Genomic DNA, 22,004 nt, shown 5'->3' on the forward strand with positions numbered 1-22,004 from the left:
TTTGCATCATCCCTGTAGAACCTCTATAAACTAAGAACATGTGTCTAGTTTTGAAACTTCATGCACCTGAATTGTGCCATCTCCCCTCGACCAAGCCTGTTTGGTGCTGCGGGTCAGCCTCTGTCCCAAGAGGAGCAACGCTTGAACATGGGGACGGCCAAACACGCACAACTTGAATGAAGATGTTGATGTGTGGCCTACCCAAGTCAAATAAAACTTTATTCGGCCAATATTGACCATAAAAGCACAGCAGCCTACCCATTCCCTGCATCCTCTGCCCTTACTCTGCCCTTACTGCTCAAGGAGCCAGGACCTTGCCTCAGCAACCTATTGGACAGAGGTGATCTGTCTTAGAACTCACAACTTGAGAGTGACAGCTATTCTGGTACTTGGTTGCCATTTAGCTATGGCAACACTTGAGGGAAATGCAGGTTGTAATGATTGGCACTCCGACCAAAATATGGGGCCTGTTTCAATCTGGTTGGCCAGCTGGTTGGAATCTCACTGCCACCGTACTACACGTAAGGCACTCCTTTGACTCATCCAGTGCCCAGGTATCACTTGGAAGAGCTCTGTATTCTGTACAGCAGAAGTCTGGGACAAGAGGCAGAAACTTTAGCTCTCTCCCCGAGGGGTAAGCAGTATAACCCAGAACTAATTAAACACTCCACTGCTGCAGTTTAAAGAAGAGTGAGTAGTGACTTGATGTACAAATCTGCCTTGAAGTAAGCAAGTGATTCTGAACATTTCTTCAGGAGCTTGAGGAAGTCAAACCCAGAATCGAAAGGACCCAAGGCCACAGCTGGAGTAAAGTCACTTGCAGAATGGGAGTTTGCGGAGATGGGAATGGAGCCAAACCACGTGGTGGGAACATAAAGACCATCCTCTTGAAACACCTTATATCAGAGTCTGTGGTATAATATATACCATCACTCTCTCGGGTGATTAGTGTGCTATACAAATCAATATAACATAACATGACAAATAACTATCTATGTAAAGAGCCATGCAACATCCCACAGCCCCTAGCGTATAACAGTTTAAGAAATATGGGCTCAAATCCTGTAAAATAAATGTCCTTTTGCACCACTCAGCCAAAACGCGCTGCTGAGCAGCTTGATAATATAGTAGTAAATAGGGTAGAAAGATATCCCTGTGTCACTTCAGTAGTGATGGCAAAATTTATTGGGAGCCTAGGCCCGTTCAATCTAAACACATTTGAAGGCTTCTTTATATAGTATGTTGAAAAAATCTTGGTCAACTCTGATCTGTAAGGCGCAGAGTCAGTGTAGGATCCTTGGTAAAATATCCTTCATGGCTGTCCTAATCATACCAACCATAACAAAATGTTATGGGACCATCTGTCTAGGCCCCCCTTTCAGAGATGCACGCAAGTGAGGATGTTTCTGTCAATACACATGCTATCAGACATTGTGTATCTCATTACATATTATCCAAATCGTAAATAAAAATAATGGTCTAAAACATATTGGAATGTGTTGTGTTGTAGCCCAACAAAAATAACGTCATTCCATTTAATTCCTAATCTTCCAACAATCTTTTTAATTCAGAGTCATTGATCGAAATCATAAGTTGGGAACACATTCTTTGTTCTTCTAGCATATTTTGAAAATCAGGGAGAAATAAAATAAAATCTTCTTTGTGGAATATCAGTAGACTATCCCATTTTATCAGAAAAGATTCTTGGTGTTGATTGTAGGTAATGAAATTCTAAACAGTGCTAAGCAAGTTCCAGTGTTGCCATTAGTAACCAACAAACATATTTCAACCCTTTTGTCAGATGTGAATGGGGCTTTCTCATGTATGTGAATAGGATTATATAATTTCAAATTTGAACTAAATAAGAAAATAACTTTTAATCAATATTTTTGATTGCGTGGAGTCAGGATCATTGCAAACGTGAGGCACTGGGCTCCGTGAACAGTTGGAAAAGAAATTGATAAATTAATTGTTATTTTTATGTGTGTGTATACAGGTGAGCACGGTGGTGTACCAACTTGTTGTAGTAGTCTGGTACTTTAACAGACCAATAAAGGGAAGTAGTTTCTGTACTTCAAGAGCATGTGACAATGTTGGGGAATTTTCTTTTCCTCTGTATCATCAGAAATTGATCTTGTACTGAGAGAGGAGAAAAAAATCATTGTTTGGGATTTTAAACTATAATGAAATAATCTATCATGGAACCAGGGTTGCTCTACGTAAACCTAGGTAAAATCGCTTATCTTGATAAAATAATGGGACAGATTTCTGTTCAGAGAGAAAATAGAATTGTTCTCTTGGATGAAGTCTTTAAAGTTTTGTAATATTATTTTTTTCTATGTGTTAGACCTGTCATCATTGGTATGGGTGTCCCCCAAACCTTTTGTCTTCACCCTTCGGGTTTTCTGAATTTTGTATTGTAGGCATTAGGACTCTGCACACTTTACCACTGCTGACCAGTGCTAAAGGGCTTGTGCTCTCTCACTAAAACATTGGCTTCCACCAAATTGGCACCTTTAATGTATTTGTAAGTCCTTGGTATATGGTACTGTGTGTACCAGGGCCTGTAAATTAAATGCTAACAGTGGGCATGCAGCACTTAAGTAGCCCTTTAAACATATATCAGGCCTGTCACTGCAGCCTGTGGGTGCAGTTTAGACTGCCATTTTGAACTGGAAAAATAAACTCCTTGCCAGGCCTAAACCTTCATTTGTGATACATCCAAGCCACCCCTAGGGTAGGCCCTAAACAACCTATAGGGCAGACATGGTGCAGTGTATTTATAAAGTTGGGCATGTACTTTTGACTTTCACGTGTCCAGGTAGCAACAAACTCTTACATTTGTTTTTTACTACTGCAAGGCCTACCTCTCTCATTGGATAACCTTGGGTTATCTTATAGCATTTAATGAGTGATAACATTCAATTGGAAGGAGGTCAGAAAGTCGAGTAAATGTTAAAGTTGGGGTTTAAGATACAATTTTTAAAAAGCCTCTTTTAGAAAGTTAGCATTTTCATTTCCCAACTATTTGGTCCTTTCAGCCAGTGTCCAGGGTCATATGGCTAGGTTTAGCTGGCAGTAGGTATATGTGTATTACTCCAGAACAGTGAGACAAATGGGAATAGATGTTGGCTGGATGGGCCATCTCTGACTTGATAGGAGAATGGAGCTGTCACCTACTTACCACACTTACACACACATATACCACTTCAGTTAGGCACCAGGTATAGCTAGTGGACCATGAGACCCAAATCTTCAGATCACTTCTGCAAGGAAGAAGGACTGCCCAGCTGTGAAGGCTACCCTTCCGACTTGTTTGCTGACCAAGGACTGCTTTGCTTCCCAAGGCCTGGTGTTGCTGCACCAGGAGTCCTCTGCTGCTGTGAGCTCCCCTGCTGAATCCAACCTGCCTGTGTGGACCTAGGATTCCAGAGACTCTCTAAGGGTCAGTCACCTGGCACCTGTTTAAGCCACAGGGACATAACAGGCTTCATCAACGTCGATGCAAATTCATGCATCTCTACACCATGCGAGGCAACCCACCATCGACTCTGGTTGAGTGCGATACAGTTTGTCCTTGACTCAGATACAACTCAGTGCAAGTGTTCGCAAGCCCTGCTGGCTTCTTTGATGCTGATGCAGCCCAACACCAACACCGGCCCAGTGTAACAAAGCACTCTGTAAGTCGCCGCAAGCCATGCTGGCTTCCTCAGTGACGACGCAGGACCTCACATCGCAGCTGTTCGTTGATGGTCATCGACTCCGCCGCTTCACAACACATCTTGGCTCCAAACCTCGCATCACTGCTCTACATCGACATTTTCTCGGGGTTGACCCATGCAGTTCAACCAAGGATGTGGCATCTTGAAGCCCAGGACCACAAGGTACTTTTGAGCGGACTGAGCTCAGTGCTGTATCCTGCCCGTGCTCCATCATGGTTGGCCTGAACTAGTGACTTGGACCCAGTCTACTGTGTCTAGATAACCACAGTTGACACTTTTGCTTCTGAGTGTTTGATTTTCACAAAACTTTTTAAAAAACATATTTCCAGTACTAATTGGATTTTTGTCATTTTGTTGTCAAATAATGCATTACATTTTACTATATTTTTCTAAATTGGTTGTGTTTTCACTTTATTACTGTTTGTGTACTGCATAAGTATTTTTTATATTGCCTCTGAGTTACGCCTGCTTTTGTGCCGAGGGTTGAGCACAGGTTAATTTGGGGTTGGCTCGTGTCTCACCCTGACAAGAATTGTGGTTACTGCTTGAGTACGGTTGCCACCTCCCCCCAACCAGCAACCAAATTTCCGACAATAATACATAAGCATTCATACAAATCAGCCCGAATTGTATATCATACATTCAGGGCACTAACTCTTTAGAGTATGTATGTCTAAGGGTGAGAGCTTAGAAAACTAAAAAGAGTTTGCCGGAAATCGCCATATTATTTTATTGGGAGGTTGGCATTAGTCCAGGTTACAAAGATAACGGAATTGTTGCAGAGACATATTTCCCATTCTGCTGTCTAGCAATCTCTATGTAAGTGATTAACTTTGCAAGGCCAGAGCAAATTTAAACAAAGAAGAAAGCAGAGTTAGAGACATTTTCTTGCCTTTCAAATGCTTTCTGACTCAAACATTGTTTATTCCCTACAGTACATACACAAAAGAAGCACAACAAATGTCCCTCCCCACTCCATAGAAAATCATTGGGGAGAAGGGTATAAAGAGATAGAAAGATTTGGATGGGGCAGATACAAAGACTGATCGCTTGAGAGGGGATGCTGGAGAAGCATTGGCCGGCTGCATGACTGTCATCTTTCTGAGGTATGCCAGGACAAGTACATGGCTTGACATACAATAACTAGGAGGGTTACTAACTGATCAGCCAATGCAATACCCATGAGGTGTATAACTTAGACTCATCTATTGCAGGTAGTAGGGATTTGTAAAGTAAAATTCTCTAGGCTTTCCTAATATTCATATTGTTTTCTATTGAGATGACTGTTTAAATTACCGCAATCATTAATGTTGTTCTGATACATGAGGTTTGCCGACTGTACATAATACAATGCTTTTTCATAAAATATCAACAACATAAATGCCTACTGCTTTAAGGACCAAAGAGAAGGTCTGTGCATAGATATTACCCCTTGCAGATAAGAGTTTCTCTGCAAGTGTTGTCTGCCTCCTAACACTCGGATCCTGGATGTGTCCAGCTCATCAGAGAAAAGTGAGAGACATCTGTCTGTTATTGATTTCTCTGATGATGGAAAGACAAGCATTGCACTCTTGTGGCTGAGGAGATCTAAACGGGTGTGCGGCCCATCCAAATTGGGAGATACAAGACATCATCAATATCTAATTTTGGTCAATGGGAAATAACCCTAAAACTGTATGACAGCCATTCAAACTAACCCTCAGCTGCCCCCCTGGGCTGCAGCTGGATCACAGGATTTAAGTCACAAAATGACAGCAAACAAGGGCCAGTGTGAAAGGGCCACCGTGTCGCCAATGTTTGTAAGTAATCAAGTAGGGACCATCCCTGCAAGAACCCTATTTTGTCCTTTGCACGGATCGAGTTCTCATCTAGTTGCTCTTATTTGGAAGAGGGGGACCCATAGAGCAGGATCCAGAGCCGGAGGGTCCTTCCTCCTGCAAGGCTGTCTCTAAAAATGCCAAACTTGCCGTTTTCTTGATAGCATAATGACGTGACACGTTGTCCCGCTCAAATGTGAAGTCATACAGAAACATCTTGTGTTCCTTTTTTGTAATATGGTTAAGGTTGAGACTGCAAATAAATTGATGATCCTAAAATAAGAACTCAGAACGTTTTCTGAATGCAGACAGAACTCCAAAATTTTCCTCAGCCTCTTCTCCATTTCTATCATTCACTGTAAGATATTCTTTTGCATCTGGGGACTGATAAAGTTACTGATTGCACAGTGAACTCTCTAAATTAAGCGGCGATAAGACCGAGGTAATCGTGCAGTGCAAGAACCCCCTTTGCTGGGGACCCCAATACTGGTCTAAGACCTTATGTGCACTTCCAGAACCAATATGCAAGGTAAAGAACCTAGGCATCTGGCTGGATTCCAACCTGTCTATGAAACCATGGGTGGCCAAACTGGCTTTGACTTGTTTTGTTGTTTTGAAATGGCTATAAAAGATCATGTGGATGCTCCCTTTCTCGGTCCAGAGGACAGTTATTCAGGCCCTGATATGATCAAGGTTAGACTATAGGAACATTATTTAGCTGAGGGCACATAAGGTCTCTATAAGATGCCGTGAAGTGGTCCAGAACTCTGCAGCAAGGCTTCTGTTCTGCTTACCAAAACACACTTCTGTGTCAGGTCTCCTCTGCGACATTCACCGGCTCGCAGGAGAAAAGTGGATTCAATCAATCAATCAAAGAAACTTTATTCGATCCATAGTAAAATACTGATCATAAAAGTACAAAAAGTGTAAAAACAACTTTTATCCAAGTCAATTTGCACAATTCCTGTTTTGATTTTGACACCAGAGGTGCTAAAAAACATGAACAATTAATCTCATGAATACTAATTACAAATATCCACATTACATTTGGGTTAGTAAAGCTATAAACCAGTTCATCAATATTCATATGGCATGTACAGAGTGACTGGGCAAGCACTAAAACTATTATACATATTAAAAAATTAGAATTAATAAAACTGATGGAAGCGGATTCAATTCAGGGCACTATGCTCTATGCATAAAGCCAGATCCTGCAGTGGTCCACAGTTCCTGCAAGAACAGGTTGTTCCTTACCAGCCCTCCAGCGCACTGCGCTCGAGCAATCAATCTCTCTATACAGTCCCGAGAGTCAAACATGCTCAGATGTGTGGTTGTTCCTTTTCCTATTTGGGCCACAGGCTGTGGAATACCCTCCTTGAGCTCCTGAGGATCTGCACCTCCCTGACCATCATTCGCAAGAATCTGAAAATCTGGTTTCCTAAATCTGCTATTAGACTGTGCTGCCTTACATGCCGTTAAGAGCACTTGGAAACCCAAACTGGGTAGCTACATGCTTTACAAAGTTCTTATTATATTAATAGTAATGTTAGCCTTTAATAGAGCTTAGGGTGAGCCTGTTCACCCCTGTTATTGGAGGGAATACAGGGCATGATGGATGTACAAAGCATTCACAGAATCGGGCCGTTTGCAACTGGAAAAATGCTTTTTCAAATATACAAAATATGATTTGGTGGTTTGTTACCAAAAAGTATTTTGCATTTGCGGTTTGGTATTTGGAAGGGGAGTCCCTTCCAAATACCGAATTGATATGGTATGTATTACTGTTTTGCAACCGCAAAACAGTAATATTTTACCACCAGTTTAAAACTGATGGTAACTCGTTCACAAAAGGGCAGGAGTCACCAAGGGACCCCTTCCCCTATGAGAATATAAATATTATGTTTTTTAGAGCAGGCAGCGGTCCCACGGACCACTGCCTACTTTAAAAAAATGAAACTTCAAGGTTTTCTTTTTTTCTTTTTAAATGCATATGGTGTGTATGTTTTTTTAAAATTGTTTTATAAGATAGCAATCACAGAAATGAAAGTCTGCTGACCTAAGCAGGACACCATCCCTGTGAGGGCTGTGATTCCTAATGGTTCGCAAACTGTGTGCCCCACAAGGAATCCCTAAATGACACTCAATGAGTTTCCTACGTTATGAATACCGATTTCCTAATTGTGATTAGGAGAGAATTGCAATTAGGAAATCGGTATTCCCAATGTTTGTACATCTGTCCTATGCTTCCACATCTTTTTACATTGTGCTGTAATTGATTAGCTGTCCTGTCTGTTGTGCCTAAACTATGGACTATAAGCTGGAGTTGTACAAAACTTGTCAGATGCCTTGTAAGAGCATAGATAAATAATTTAGGGGCATATTTATAATCCCCCTGCACCACCATTGCATCACTTTTTTTGATGCACCAGCGGCGCAGTGTGATGCTCCATATTTACAAGGCCATATAAGGCCACCCTGTGGCCCATTTCAAGGATCACTTTGCGTGAAAGGGGTGTTCCATGGGTATTGCTGTGGGTGTTTCGTTTTGTAAATCTGGGAATGCGGCAGAATCCTATGACCCGCCAGGGGAGGCGTGAGGAGGTGCAACGAGGAGCAATACTTTCATTTCTATTCGTTTCTCCTCTTTCGATGCATACTGCACTCTGCAGCACACATAGAAAGACAAAACCACTTCTTATGAGAGGATGATTGTTGTTGTGTAGGAAGGGACAACTTCCTGCACAAAAACTAACATCCTCGCAACACAGACACCCTGGCACCGTGGAGCCAGGGTGCCTGCATTGGTGCATGGCAGCCAGTTGTGCCCCAGTGCGGGTGAGAGCTCAGGGATACGTCATATTGTTGTAAATAGCCATAAACTAAGCAATGCATTGCATGGATCTATGTAAAAAGAATTATTCGGGCACACGAGGCCCAGCTGGTTGAGGGTCATAACATTGTGGTCAGAAATATCGTACTACAAAATATTGACTCAATAGTATTAACAACCACTATAGTCAGAGTAAGTATACACATATAAAATTATAGATTTACTACTCTTAATTTAAGGTTACTTAGCTTAAAAATATAGTAAAAGGCAATATTGTGTGTTCAATATCCTGGTAGGTCGATTTTTCAACCTCAACATAGTGAATACCCACAAACCAGTTACATGTTTAAACTTTGTTTTCATGTCAATAAGAGCAAAACAGACACTTAATAGAGGAAAATCTAGGAACATTGATCAACTCACAAACTGAATAATCATCCTTGTTGGGAGGGGGTTTCTAGTCCTTCCAACTCAATTATAGGATTGAAAGCCCTGTAAAAGTTGACATAGAAAATCCTGTGATTCTTCTAGAACTTTTAAAGACAGTTGAAAAGGCGTGTCAGAATTTTTTGTTCATTGTCTTGTGTGCAAATATTGCATTTCTACTTGACTTAAAATATTTATTTGCCGTTACATTTTTACAAAAGTTAAGTATTTGGAAACACTTACAAACAGTTAGACTAGGAACTACTAGATTCACTCCATGGCAAATGGTCACATGTTTGCGTGGAACTTTGCATACATCTGGAGAGTGTAAAAGGCAATTTCTTTAGCAATTTCACCACTGGTAGGAGCTCCAATTCTTCTCTACTCCTGCAGAAAATTTGTTAACTGTGATCTCCTCACTCGGGAATCAGATGTTTCATCTCTCCTACCAGTTCAAGACAACAGCAGCTGGGCACACATTCATTTATGATTGTTGGAATATAAGCTGCTGAGAAGTAACCTGTGATTAAAATTTAGTTCTTCAACTGAAAAGTTATATCATGTGGCTCTAATTCTATGGGCTGTATCACCATATTTGAGCTTTTGAACAGTATCCTGGCTGCCTTAGCAAAACCTCTTTAAATTCCCATGTACTCTAAAACAGGACTTTGAAGGGTTACATTTCAGCTCACTTTGAATATTGAATGGTACGGGCCAGGTCTTTTTAGATCTTGCCTGCTGACAGCGCATAAACTGTTGTCACTGTGAGGAGTATAGTTTACTATAAAGGATATGGAACCTGCCCATTGCTTACCATTCATTGGCATCATTGTGACTTTTCTTTGCTGCCTCCTAATTGGCCAGTGCGCAAGGCATCACTTCCTCTTTCTGCGGGGCATGGACAAAACATAAATTGAGTAATCTTAATTAGAATCCATCTGCTGCTCACGCTGCAATTTAGGTAATATTTCTTCTTCCCTCCCACCCGTTCTCCCTGTAGTTTTTTCTCCTCCAACACCCCTCCTTAACTTTTGAGAGAGTTGTCCTAGAGCGCCTTGATTTTTAACTCTGGAATATCTTTGGTTTAAACCTCTGACAGTCTGTTCTGTTCACCTCTTCTTACAACAAGGTGACTGTTACTCAATATCGTTTTCTATTATGATTGAGTACTGAACACGTCTACTACTCTTGTTTGGAAAAGGATTTTAACATTTGTAGCTCTACAATGATGCCCATCTCCTTTATGCCCAACCGTATGATGTATTTTGCTCCCTCACCCACTAGGCCCTCCCGGTCTAAAACGCATTTAGTTATAAACAAGTCCATTCTCGAAGAAGCCCTGCCTATACAAAGAAGCTTCTGCATCGGATCAAAGGCATCAGATGACCACAAAAGGTCCTATGTTCAGGTAATTGGCAACACATTGATTATAATTGCATTTATATAGCGCACGGCTTTGAAGCACTAGAGGTAATTCAGTGGCAATTTGGCAACTTTAAAATACCACGCAATGCCACACTTCTCCACAGCATGGCACACAATGCCATTCCACACAGCACCACACAGTCCCACTCCACTTCACACCAAAAGGTGCCACTTCACTCCACTCCACACTGCACAGTTCCACTCCTCGCCACACAATTCCACTCCACTGCATACTATACAATTCCACTCCACACCACACAATTCCACTCCATCCACACAATTCCACTTCACTCCACACAATTCCATGCCACTCAATGCCACACAATTCCACTTCACTCCACACACTTCGACTCAACGCCACTCCACCAAATTCACCTTCACTACACAAAATTCAATGCCATGCCACACCTTTCCACTCCACTCCATGTCACACAATTCCACTCAAACAATTTCACTCCACTCAACATAGTTCCACTCCACTCCACACAATTCCATGGTATACAATTTCACGCCACTCAATTCCATGCCTCTACAAACCATGCCACTCAATTTCACTCCACTCCATGCCACACGATTCCACTCCACTTCACACAATTCTATTCCACTACACACAAGCTCACTTCACTACACACAATTCCACTCCACTACATCCCATCTAATTCAACTCCACTCTGTCCAACACAATTGTATGCCACACAACTGCACTTCACACAAAGCCACTCCACTCAACACTATTCCATTCCATGCCACACAATTCCCCTATTCTCCACATCACATAACTCCAATCCACACAATACCATCACACAGTTCCACTCCACTTCGCACAATTGCACTCCATGCCACACAGTTCTAGGCTGCATGGATCCATGCCGCTCAACTCCACACCACACAATTCCACTCCACCATAAGCAATTCCACTCTGCTCCATGCCACACAATTCCATGCCACAAAATGCCACTCCACCCCACAACACACAAATCCACGCCACACAATTCCATTCCATGACAAACAATTCCATTCCACTCAATGACACACAATTCCACTTCTCTCCACTCCATCCCACATAATTCCACTCCACTCCATGCCGTTCCACTCCACTCCATACCACATAATTCTATGCCACACAATTCCACTTCATACCACACAATTCAACTCTCCACTTAACACCACATAACTCCACTCCCCAATGAATGCCACACAATTCCACTCAACTCCACACAATTCCACTCCACCAGGGGTGGTTCCTCCACTAGGGCAGAGTAGCATTGCCCCACTGCTTTCTTGCAGTGCGAGAACCAGAAACATTACTTGGTAAAACTACCATTTAATGTTTCTGCTTCTCGCACTATGAGAAAGCAGAAGTGTTTGGTTGTGGGCAGGCAGGTGGGTGGGGCTGGTCTACGAGCAGGACTGGGCAGGGGAGGAGTGGTGTACCCACTCCTGAGTGACCATGACTAATTTGGCCGGCCTCCTGGGGCAGCCCAAACCAGTCATGCACACTTTGCCCTTTCCCCATGCAGGCTGCAATGCAGCCTACATGGAGAAAATGGCCTCCTCAAAGGAGCCTGGCTAGGGCGCCTTCCTGACAAATCACAATGCTGCCATTGCAGCATTGTGATTGGTGTAGGGGAGGGGAGGGAGGCTGCCTGCTTCCTGTTCCTGAGAGCAGGAGCAGAAGCTGAGAAAACACGAGACCCTGCCGGCTGACAGGTACGTTTTTAAAATGTATTATTACATTTACCACCCACTCCCTGAGTGACCCTCTGCCCCCACCCGTGAATAATGCCAGACGTGACTGCACTCCACTTCATACAGTTCCACTACACACTATGCAATTCCATTCCTGCCACAAAATTCTACTGTCCTCCACACAAATCCACTTCACTCCATGCCACACAATTTTACTCCATGCTCCACAATGCCACACAATGCCACTCCACACAATTTCATGTAACACAATTCCACATCACGCAATTCAACACCACTACATGCCACACAATTCCACTCTACTCCATGGCACACAGTTCCACTCCTCTCCACATTACACAAAGCCATTCCATGCCACAGAATGCCACTCCGCTGCAAGCCACAGAGTCTCATGCCATGCAGTTCCATGCCACTCCACACCACACAACTCCACTTCACAAAATTTCACTCCACTCCACTTCAGTCCATGCAACACATTGTCACACCACACCACACAAAGCCATTATACTCCATGCCACACATTGCCACACCACACAATTCCATGCCACTACACTCAACCCCACACAATTCCACCCACTTCATGGCATGCAATTCCACTCTTCTCCACACTACACAAAGCCACTCAATGCCACAGAATGCCCCTCCGCTCCATGCCAAAGACTTCCATGTGATGCAGTTCCATGCCACTCCACAGCACACAACTCAACTCCACAAAATTCCACTCCACTCCAGTCCATGCAACACATTGTCACTCCTACTGCACTCCACACCACTCAATTCCACCACACACCACATAATTTCACTCCACACCACACAGTTCCACTGCATACCACTCAATTCCAAGCCACACAATTCTGCCCCACACAATTCCACTCCACACCACAAAGTTCCACTCTACCCCACCCAAATCCATGCCACACAATTCCCCTCCACTCAACACATTTCCACTCTATGCCACACAATTTCACTCTACTCCACATCACACATTTCAACTCCTCTTCATGCCATCCAATCCCACTCCACTTTAGGCCTCACAATCCTATGCCACACAGTTCCAAGCACTCTATACCGCTCCTCTCCATGCTACTCCACTCCACGCCACACAGTTCCACTCCACACCCCACTCCACAATTCAACTCTACTTCGTGCCACATAATTCCAATCCACAGGACTCCACTAGTTCTACATCACTCCACCCCACACAATTCAACTCCATTTCACACAATTCCACACCACATAATTCCACGTCACTCCATGCCACAGAATTTCATGACACACAATTCCAATCCACACCACACAATTCCACTCCATGTCAAGCAATTCTACAGCACACAATTCCACTCCATACCACACAATCCCATGCCACAGAATTACACTCCATGGCACATAATTCAGTTCCACTCTGTGCCATGCAATTGAACTCCTCTATACGCCACAAAATTCTACTCCACTTCATGACTCACAATTTCCCTCCACTTCATGCCACACAGTTCTATAACACATAATAACACTCCACACCACACAATTCCACTCCCCAACGACTCCACACAATTCCACTCCACACAACACAATTCCACTCCATGTCAGACAATTCCAAGCCACACAATTCCACTTTACTCCAATCCACACAATTCCACTCCGCACCACTCATCTCAGTCGACATAATTCCACTCCACACCTCGAAATTCTACTCCATAAAATTCAACTTCACTGTCATTCAGTTCCACTCCATGCCTCACAATTCCACACCACATAATTCCACTTTACTAAATTCTAGACAATTCCCTTCTACTTCACACAATCCCACTCTACTCCTCACAGTTCAAAACCACACAATTCCATGCCATTCCACTCCACACAATTCCATACCATGCCACACAGTTCCTCTCCACTCAACTCCATACAATTCCACATACTCCCTTACACACCACGTAATTTAACTCCATGCCACACAATTCCACTCCACACAATTCCACTCCACTACATACAGTTTCACTGCACGCCACAAAATTCTACTCCAGCCACACAATTACACTTCACTCCTCACAATTACACTCCACTCCATGCCACACAATGCTACTCCACGTCATACAATGCCACCACATGTCACACAATGCCACTCCACGCCACACAATTACCTGTCACATAGTTCCACATCACACAATTCAACACCACTCCCCTTCATGCCACACAGTTCCATGCCACACAATTTCACTCCACTACACACAATTCCAATACATGTCACACAATTCCACTCAACTACACACATTTCCACCCCACTCCATGCCACACAATTCCACTCCACTTCTCTCCTCTACATACTACCACACTTCACAATGCCACTCCACGCCACACAATTACATGTCACATAGTTCCACACAACACAATTCAATGCCACTCCCCTCCATGCACACAGTTCCATGCCACACAATTTTTCTCCACACAATTCCAATACTCGCCGCACAATTCCACTCAACATGCAATTCTACCCCACTCAATGCCACACAATTCCACCACTCTTCTCTGCACACCACCACACTGTACAATGTCACTCCATGCCACACAATGCCACTCTACTCCACATCACAGAGTTCCACGCCATTCATTTCCATGCCACTCCACTCCATGCCATAAAATTCCACTACACTCCATGGCACACAATTCCACACCACACAACTACACTCCCATCCACTTCACTCCAAAGAATTCCACTCCAGTCCATGCCACTCAATGTTACTCAACATCACAAACTGCCGCTGCACTCCATGCCACTCAATTCCACACCACACAATTTCATGCTACTCCAGTCTATGCCACACAATCCCACTCCACTCATGTCATACAATTCCACTCCACCCCAACCCACATCAAACAATTCCACTTCACTCCACTCCACCATCACGCCATATAATTCCACTCCACACCACACAATTCCACTCCCCACCACACAGTTACATACCACACATTTGCACTCCATGCCACATTATTCCGCTCAATGCCACAAAATACCACTCTTATTCACTTCACTCCACTCCACACAATTCCTAGCCACTCCACTACATGTCTCACCACTGCACAAAATTCCATACACTTTTACTTGACTGCATGACACACAATTCCACTGCATGCCACAAATTTCCATGCCACACAATGTCACTCCACTTCACACAATACCACACCACTCCATACCACACAATGTCACTCTACTCCACTCGACTCAATACCACACAATGCCACTCCACTCCACAAATGCCATTCCACTCCTCCCAATGCCACTCCACTCAACGCCACATAATATCTCTCCACTCCACACAGTTTGACACAGCACAATTCCATGCCACTCCTCTCCATGCCACACAATTTCACTCCACTTCATACCACACAATTCCGCTCCACCCCAAGCTAAACATTTTCACTCCACACCACACAAGTCCATTCCACTGCACTCCACCCACACAATTCCACTCCACATAATTTCACTGCATGTCACAGAATTCCACTCCATGCCATACAATTCCACTCCACACCACACAGTTCCAATTCAGTCCACACAATTTCACTCCATGCCACTAAATTCCATGATACTCCATCCAACACATACCACTCTTCTTCGTTACTCCACACTTCCCATCCATGCCACTACATGCGACAGAATTCCAATCCACTTCATTCCATTCCACACCACTTCACACAATTCCACTCCACTCCACACTGTTTCGCTCCACTTCACACCACAGAATTCCACACCAGAAATTGCATGCTACATAATTCCACTCCATACCACACCATTCCACTCCAAACCACAGAAATCCAGTCCACTCTCCACAAAATTGCACTCCACACCACAGTTTCCCTCCACTCCCCACAGTTCCACACCACAGCACTCCACTCCACACAATTCCACTCCACTCCACATCACATAGCTCCACTCCACACTCCACAATGCAGCTCCATGTCACACAATGCCTTTCCACTCCACACAATCAAATTCCGCTCTACACCACAAAATGCCACTTTACTCCACTCAACACAATGCCGCACAATGCCACTCCACTCCACTCGAGGCCAGACAGTGCCACTCCACTCCTCCCAATCCCACTCCACTCCTCTCGATGGTATACAATGCCTCTCCACTCCATGCAACAGTGTCCCTCCACTGTACTCCTCACCCCACAATTCCCATTTCACTTTACAAAATGCCTCGCTATGCCACTCCACACCACTCAATGCCACTCCACTCTAAACAATGCCACTCCACACAATGCCACTCCATTTCATGCCTCACTATACCACTCCACAACACACAAAGCCACTCACTGTGCTCCAGTCCACACAATGCCACTCCACCCCATACCACACAATGTCACTCCACTCCACTCAATGCCTCCACTTACCACACATTCCTTTCAGCATGTGTAGTGTAACAAAAACATTGGAAATTTTTCTGTTTCTTCAGTATGGTTAGTACAAGAGAGCCTATGCCAATTTTTTGGTCTTGTCATATTTGTTAAAGGAGGCAGACAGGTATTAGGAGTGTTCCAGCCTTTGGCCCTAGGATTGGATTTCTTCATCACAAAACATTTCCCATAATGGTGTCCACGTACCTGTTTTTTAACAGTAGATACTTTTTAACTACGTACATGTTTGTGGATCCAGAACTGTGAAATGAAGGGCTCTCCTTACTGTGCTACTCTTATATATGGCAAGAGAGACTGCGCACACCCTCTCGCCAGTGTCACTGCACAGTACGCAAAGGGGAGGAATCCCTGTCCTCACCTAGATATGCTCCTGTTACATCCTTTGATGAGGGCAGCATGTGATGTGCTCGGCCTTTTAGGGATAATTTACCTTTTATTAGTAAAATATTTGAAAAAAGTTGAAATTCTAACCTTCCGGTCAGAAGATCCCTTGTTGATCTGGGATAGGAATCCCTAACTTGACTAGTCCAAAAGCACCTTCCTGTTACCTGAATATTGCTGGGATGTCAAGGCCCTGACACTACGTTATGCGTCTACGTATTGGTTGGTGACGTATGACGTCAGGTGGTGTGATGTTTTGTTGCAGTACCATGAAAGTCGGAATCTTTACATGTTTATGGAACTAGTAATGTGTAACCATGGTGATGTTTGCTGCTCTGTAGGTTGGCTGTCAGTTACAATTTTGAAGCCCAAGGCAAGCAATTATTTTCTTCACTTTGGTTTATCGGGGTGAGAAGGACTCCTTTTACTGTTGCTCGTTGGGGTTCCGTTTGCGCAGTTCATGATATAGTTAGGAACCACCGTCAACACTGTGCTGTCTGGAATAGCAGGCAGAGAAAACAGGGGCTGCGGTGCCGCTCCATTGTGCTTTTTGAAAGGGCACGCCACATAACATGAGGAAATGGGAGTACCCCTCCACTGTGCTCTCTGGAAGGGCTAGGGAGGGACAGAAACCACTTGGGTGTGGGTGTCCCTCCATTGTGCTCTCTGTGAGGGAAAATCACTGAAAACGTGAGGGATGGGCAGTGCCACTGCACTTTGCTCTCTGGATGGTTTGGGTACAGAACCCACAGGCAGGAGTGCCCCTCAAATGTGCTTTCTGGCAGGGCACATCAAAGAAACCATGGGGAGATGGGGATGGTCCTGTACTGTTCCCTCTGGAAGGGTTAGGTTGGGACATCATTGAGCTGGGGGGTGCACTTCCAGGGTGGCCTCTTGAAGGGTAAGGCACAGAACCCATGGAGACAGGGCATATCTTACTGCTCCGCAATACTGGAAGGGTTCTGTGTATCTTTTTTCTTACTCTATAATCTATGGAGAAGGCCAGCCTCGGACAAGACGGCTCCCTGATTCTGATTCTTCCGCCAAGATAGGTGATCTTCAGTTTCTTTCCTGGAGTATACAACACATAAGGCTGGGTCTGAACCGGGGTAACGAAGTGAGCTAAAGAACAATGATGGATTCAACCCAGATCTGTGATTGTGGGTGAGTGTCTGAAGCGTTTCACTGCTCCATCCAACATCTCCTTGAGTTTGCTCTGTATACAACACAACTCTTACTTCTGAAGCAGTGGTGAAATCATCCACCTGTTTCTCAAATCTTAACACATTTCCAATGTTGGTCATAATATTTTAATATTTAAAGCAGCTAGGGTCTTAATCTCATTACAAAAGCAAGTGGTGAAGGATTTTTAGTGACGTGAGAGTGAAATAAATCTTTTGGTGATAATATATTTTCCCTCATTCTTGGTCAAAACCAGAATTCAAGATGATTCTTTGCAAAGTTAGTAGCTCCTAAGAGGTTCTCCACTTTCGCCGGACCAAGTCACGTAGACGCATTTTGAAGCCTAGATGTAAAAACAATTCTGTTAAGTAAATGCCTAGTGGTGTCCTACCATGAACCTTAATTAGCAGAATATCCATTTAAATAATGTATTGTACCTAAGGTTTTGTCCTTAAACTTGGTCTTATTTTGTCCACCTTTACAAAAAAAGTTAATATAATACTTATTTCGTCTTTAAACCACTATGATCTTTAACACTCACTCTTTCATTCCAAATGCCTTCTTAGATTTCCACGTTTCCCAAGTGTTTGTCATCCTTGCATCATATCTGGATAACCTGGATAACTTGTTCATATCTGGACAACCTGGAGATGTCTGATTTTTGTTATATTCACTACACAACGAGGATACAGCTTGGTCCTCTAAAGAGGTTTACTCAGTGCTTAATTTGTGAAAAGCTCCAGGATCCCTCTCAGGAGTCCCATTACCGATTGCCCCTCCCACTGCCCCTGCCAGCCCCTGCCAGTTACAGTACCAACACAACTAATAATAATTGCACTCCTACAAGGTGACAATTCAAACTATTCCAGGACACCCAAAGCTGTAAGAATGGCATGGGCGGCAGGTAATATTCATTTTTAATGTACATAGAAGTATTAAACACTGCTGTTGTGCTCATCTAAAAAATTAGCCAGAGAGCTCCACCATGTGGGTGACTGTCATTAGTGCTGGTGTTAAGAATGATGTGCAGGTGCCAGCACCGGAAACCACCAGCTCAAATTTAGCACTTGGTTTACTGCACCCTGTTGTCCTGATCTGGAAAACTTATTTTTTACTTTACTTTGCTCTGCACTGTCACTTGCATCTCTCATTACTAACAAATGAAAGGATTTCTCTTACACAGAAAGATCAGAAACCCAGTCAAAACCGTTTTACAGTGCGATTGAACTGTGGATTTCCAAATACTTTTAATAAATGAAGGACGTTTTTGACAGTCACCTGGGCTAGTCTCCTTGATTCTATATGCATACATTTGTAAATGCAATTTTAGGGTCTGATATGTAGATTTCTCCATAATTATACCTCACAGATAGTGTCTTGATTCCTGAGTCCGGCCGATCTGATGGATTATGAAATTATTGCCTAGTGAGTAATAGATAGAGACAGCTCAAGCCCTCAGAAAAATACATGAAAATATCCTGAAATGCTTTAAATTTCTACCGGAAAAATGTTAATTCTGGGAAACAACTGACAAATATGTAGAAACAGAACCATAGCTGTATATTTAGGTGTCCCACTTTAATGCGAAAAGTAAAGAAAAAAAGTACAGCCAGCACTCGCTGTATTTATTTGCCTTCAAGATTCCTGAATGTTCTGAAAGCATGCTAATTGAAGTACCTTAATGTCTCGGCCCCTCACACAGTTAGCCTCTTTTTGAATCATCTGTGTATCGATTACCATCACTCATATTTGTAGTCAACATCTTTGTGTTACAATCCCAGACTTTTTGCTTATTCAAACACCTCTTCACAGTCCCCTCTGTGCATTGGTATGCCCTTAAAGGCATACAAGCACTTGTCACATTTAATTTTAGAGGACAGGAAAGTCAAGGTGACTGAGTCAACAAGGTTTTTGGCTTTCCTGCAAAGACTCATTATGCAGGCCTCCTTCCAATCCCAGCTTGCTCTCACGGTGTGCTGTTACAATAAAATACCACACTCACTCAGTGTTAAACTTTGTCACAAGAGTCTGTTGACAGTGGTAACTCTCACTTCTTAACATAACTTATGCCTCCTTCCCTTTTTAGGCTCAAACACGTTTTCTCCTTGCCTAGTGACACAGGCAAATAAAATTGTGTTAAAACTTTCCGAAATCTACGAAAAATCTATTTAATGTCCAAAAACTGTTGCACCTTTACAAAATATAAAAAAACTGCAGGGAAGGTTAGGGATCCTTTTTCCAAGGAAACATCTGAATAGCATGTAGATTGTCCTGAAAATTGACTTCTAAGAGGTGGTAAAGTTAAAAGCTGTCAACGAAAGGAAATTGTACGGGATGTAGAGACAATGTTATACTTTGCCCCGGGTTCATCAACAGTTGTTTACTAACCATGGAGCAGTTTTAATTTAGCATGTATTTTTATCTGGTCAATTCCAAATGATGAGGACGGAAGCAGGGTCATAGAACCTGTTAGCGTAGATGGTCCCATATTTCCCATGGAACCTTTACCGTAGACGCATGCGCACAACCACACACATGCAGAGTTAGTTCTGATGCTAATACAGCTAGTAATCTTTCTTTTGTTTTTTTACTCTCAACCCCACAGTCATGAGCATGGAGAGCCGCTCACTGCACTTGTCCACCCTGGTGCGTGAAGCTGAGCAAAGGGTCAATGATCTAACAGCTCAAGTGGTGAATGAGGTCCCGACTGCCGACTGCACTGAGAAAGAGAAGCAGCTGAAGGCCTGGGAGTGGCGCTACCGGCTCTACAAGCGCATGAAGGCGGGGTTTGAACACGCCCGTAAGTAGAACCTTGCAAGGGGAATTTAAAACCAGTAGTCAGGGAGGGGGAATTTTAAATGTATGGATCTAATGTTATTTCTCCCTGTTGGATTTTATGACTGATTGCCAGGAATCCCTTTACTTTACAACAGGGTGTGTGGAACCAGTGCACAATTCTAAGGATTACTGCTGGACCAGAGATAACAGCTCATTTAAAATTGCAGTTTCTATGAACTAAAAGTGCAACTAGACCTTTTGATTGGATTGATTTTGATTGCCCTCGCAAATAGGTGATCCCTACATTTGGATTTAACACCTGTAATGGGAGAGTGTGAATCTGACATTTCGAATAAAAGAGGCTTCTTGTCCCTCTGGTGCCTTTATTGGAAAGGTTTTCATCTTGTATGTACCGGACAACATTTTGTTTGGCCTCAACATGAAGAATTTAGATTTCATAGTAGTAAAGGGAAGGCTTATATCAGATTACTGTGATAGAGCAGTTGGAATCAGATGTCTGTAATGCGAGACTTTGGTTCAAATTCCCATTAAGGAAAAATGTGGTCACATTTCTAAAATGGGAGAGTTTGGGTCAAATTTTTGTAAGGACGAATTTAGTTAGATCTCTGTAAAGTGAAGTTTTGGACGCAGTATCGGTGTAGAAGGCCGCTTTCATGCCATCTCCCCTCCAAATCACCTATGCATTACTTCTCACTTGTTAGAGCTTTGAGTACAGTTTCTGTAAGTATATGTATATCTTAGTCACCAGCTACTTTACCAGGTTGGTTCCATGATGCAGCAACCATGTTTTAAATGTTGTTTCCAACTTCCTTTTAAGTTGAATGTTATTTCCTTTTGGTCAATTTGTGCCTTTTGTGTGCCAAACTTTCAAGCATTTTATAGTGAATAAAAAATACTGTACACATTTTCAGAGCAAAAATGGTTAAAGAAAGTGAGGTAGGTGGAGGACAGTGATATGAGGAATGGAAAATCAAGTAGCTGTTGTCCGTCTTCGACCTCATAAGTTTAAATGAATGAGTCCTAGAGCAATCTACACAGTTCTCAATGGGGCTAGACTTCTCAAACGATGGAGTAATTGGGCCTATGCACTCGGAAGGGCTCAGATGTCTACAGAAATTGAGTTATAAAGTGGAGTTCGGAGGACCTTATTTGGGATAGACATCTTAAGATTTAATTCAACCCACACTTGACCCCATGAGCCTCTCACACATTCTCATATACTTCTTTAGCTCTCACAAAGGAATCTCAAATATTTCTGCTGGGGTGGCCTATGTTTGTACCCATCTGCACTTTCAAT

General features: G+C 43.2%; 1 protein-coding gene across 7 annotated transcripts in view; it reads left to right on the forward strand.

Moving 5' to 3' along the window:
- LOC146789809 (ankyrin repeat and fibronectin type-III domain-containing protein 1-like) overlaps positions 1-22,004 on the forward strand; it is a 2,714,698-nt gene that overhangs the window by 2,374,823 nt on the left and 317,871 nt on the right. For all 7 annotated transcript variants that reach the window (XM_085632159.1, XM_085632158.1, XM_085632162.1 and 4 more), the window contains one exon: positions 20,514-20,708. In XM_085632159.1, the coding sequence (XP_085488285.1) occupies positions 20,514-20,708 (195 nt within the window). The remainder of the gene's footprint in view (positions 1-20,513; positions 20,709-22,004) is intronic.

The sequence above is a fragment of the Triturus cristatus genome, chromosome 10 (genome assembly GCF_964204655.1).
Source record: "Triturus cristatus chromosome 10, aTriCri1.1, whole genome shotgun sequence".
Taxonomy (NCBI): Eukaryota; Metazoa; Chordata; class Amphibia; order Caudata; family Salamandridae; genus Triturus; species Triturus cristatus.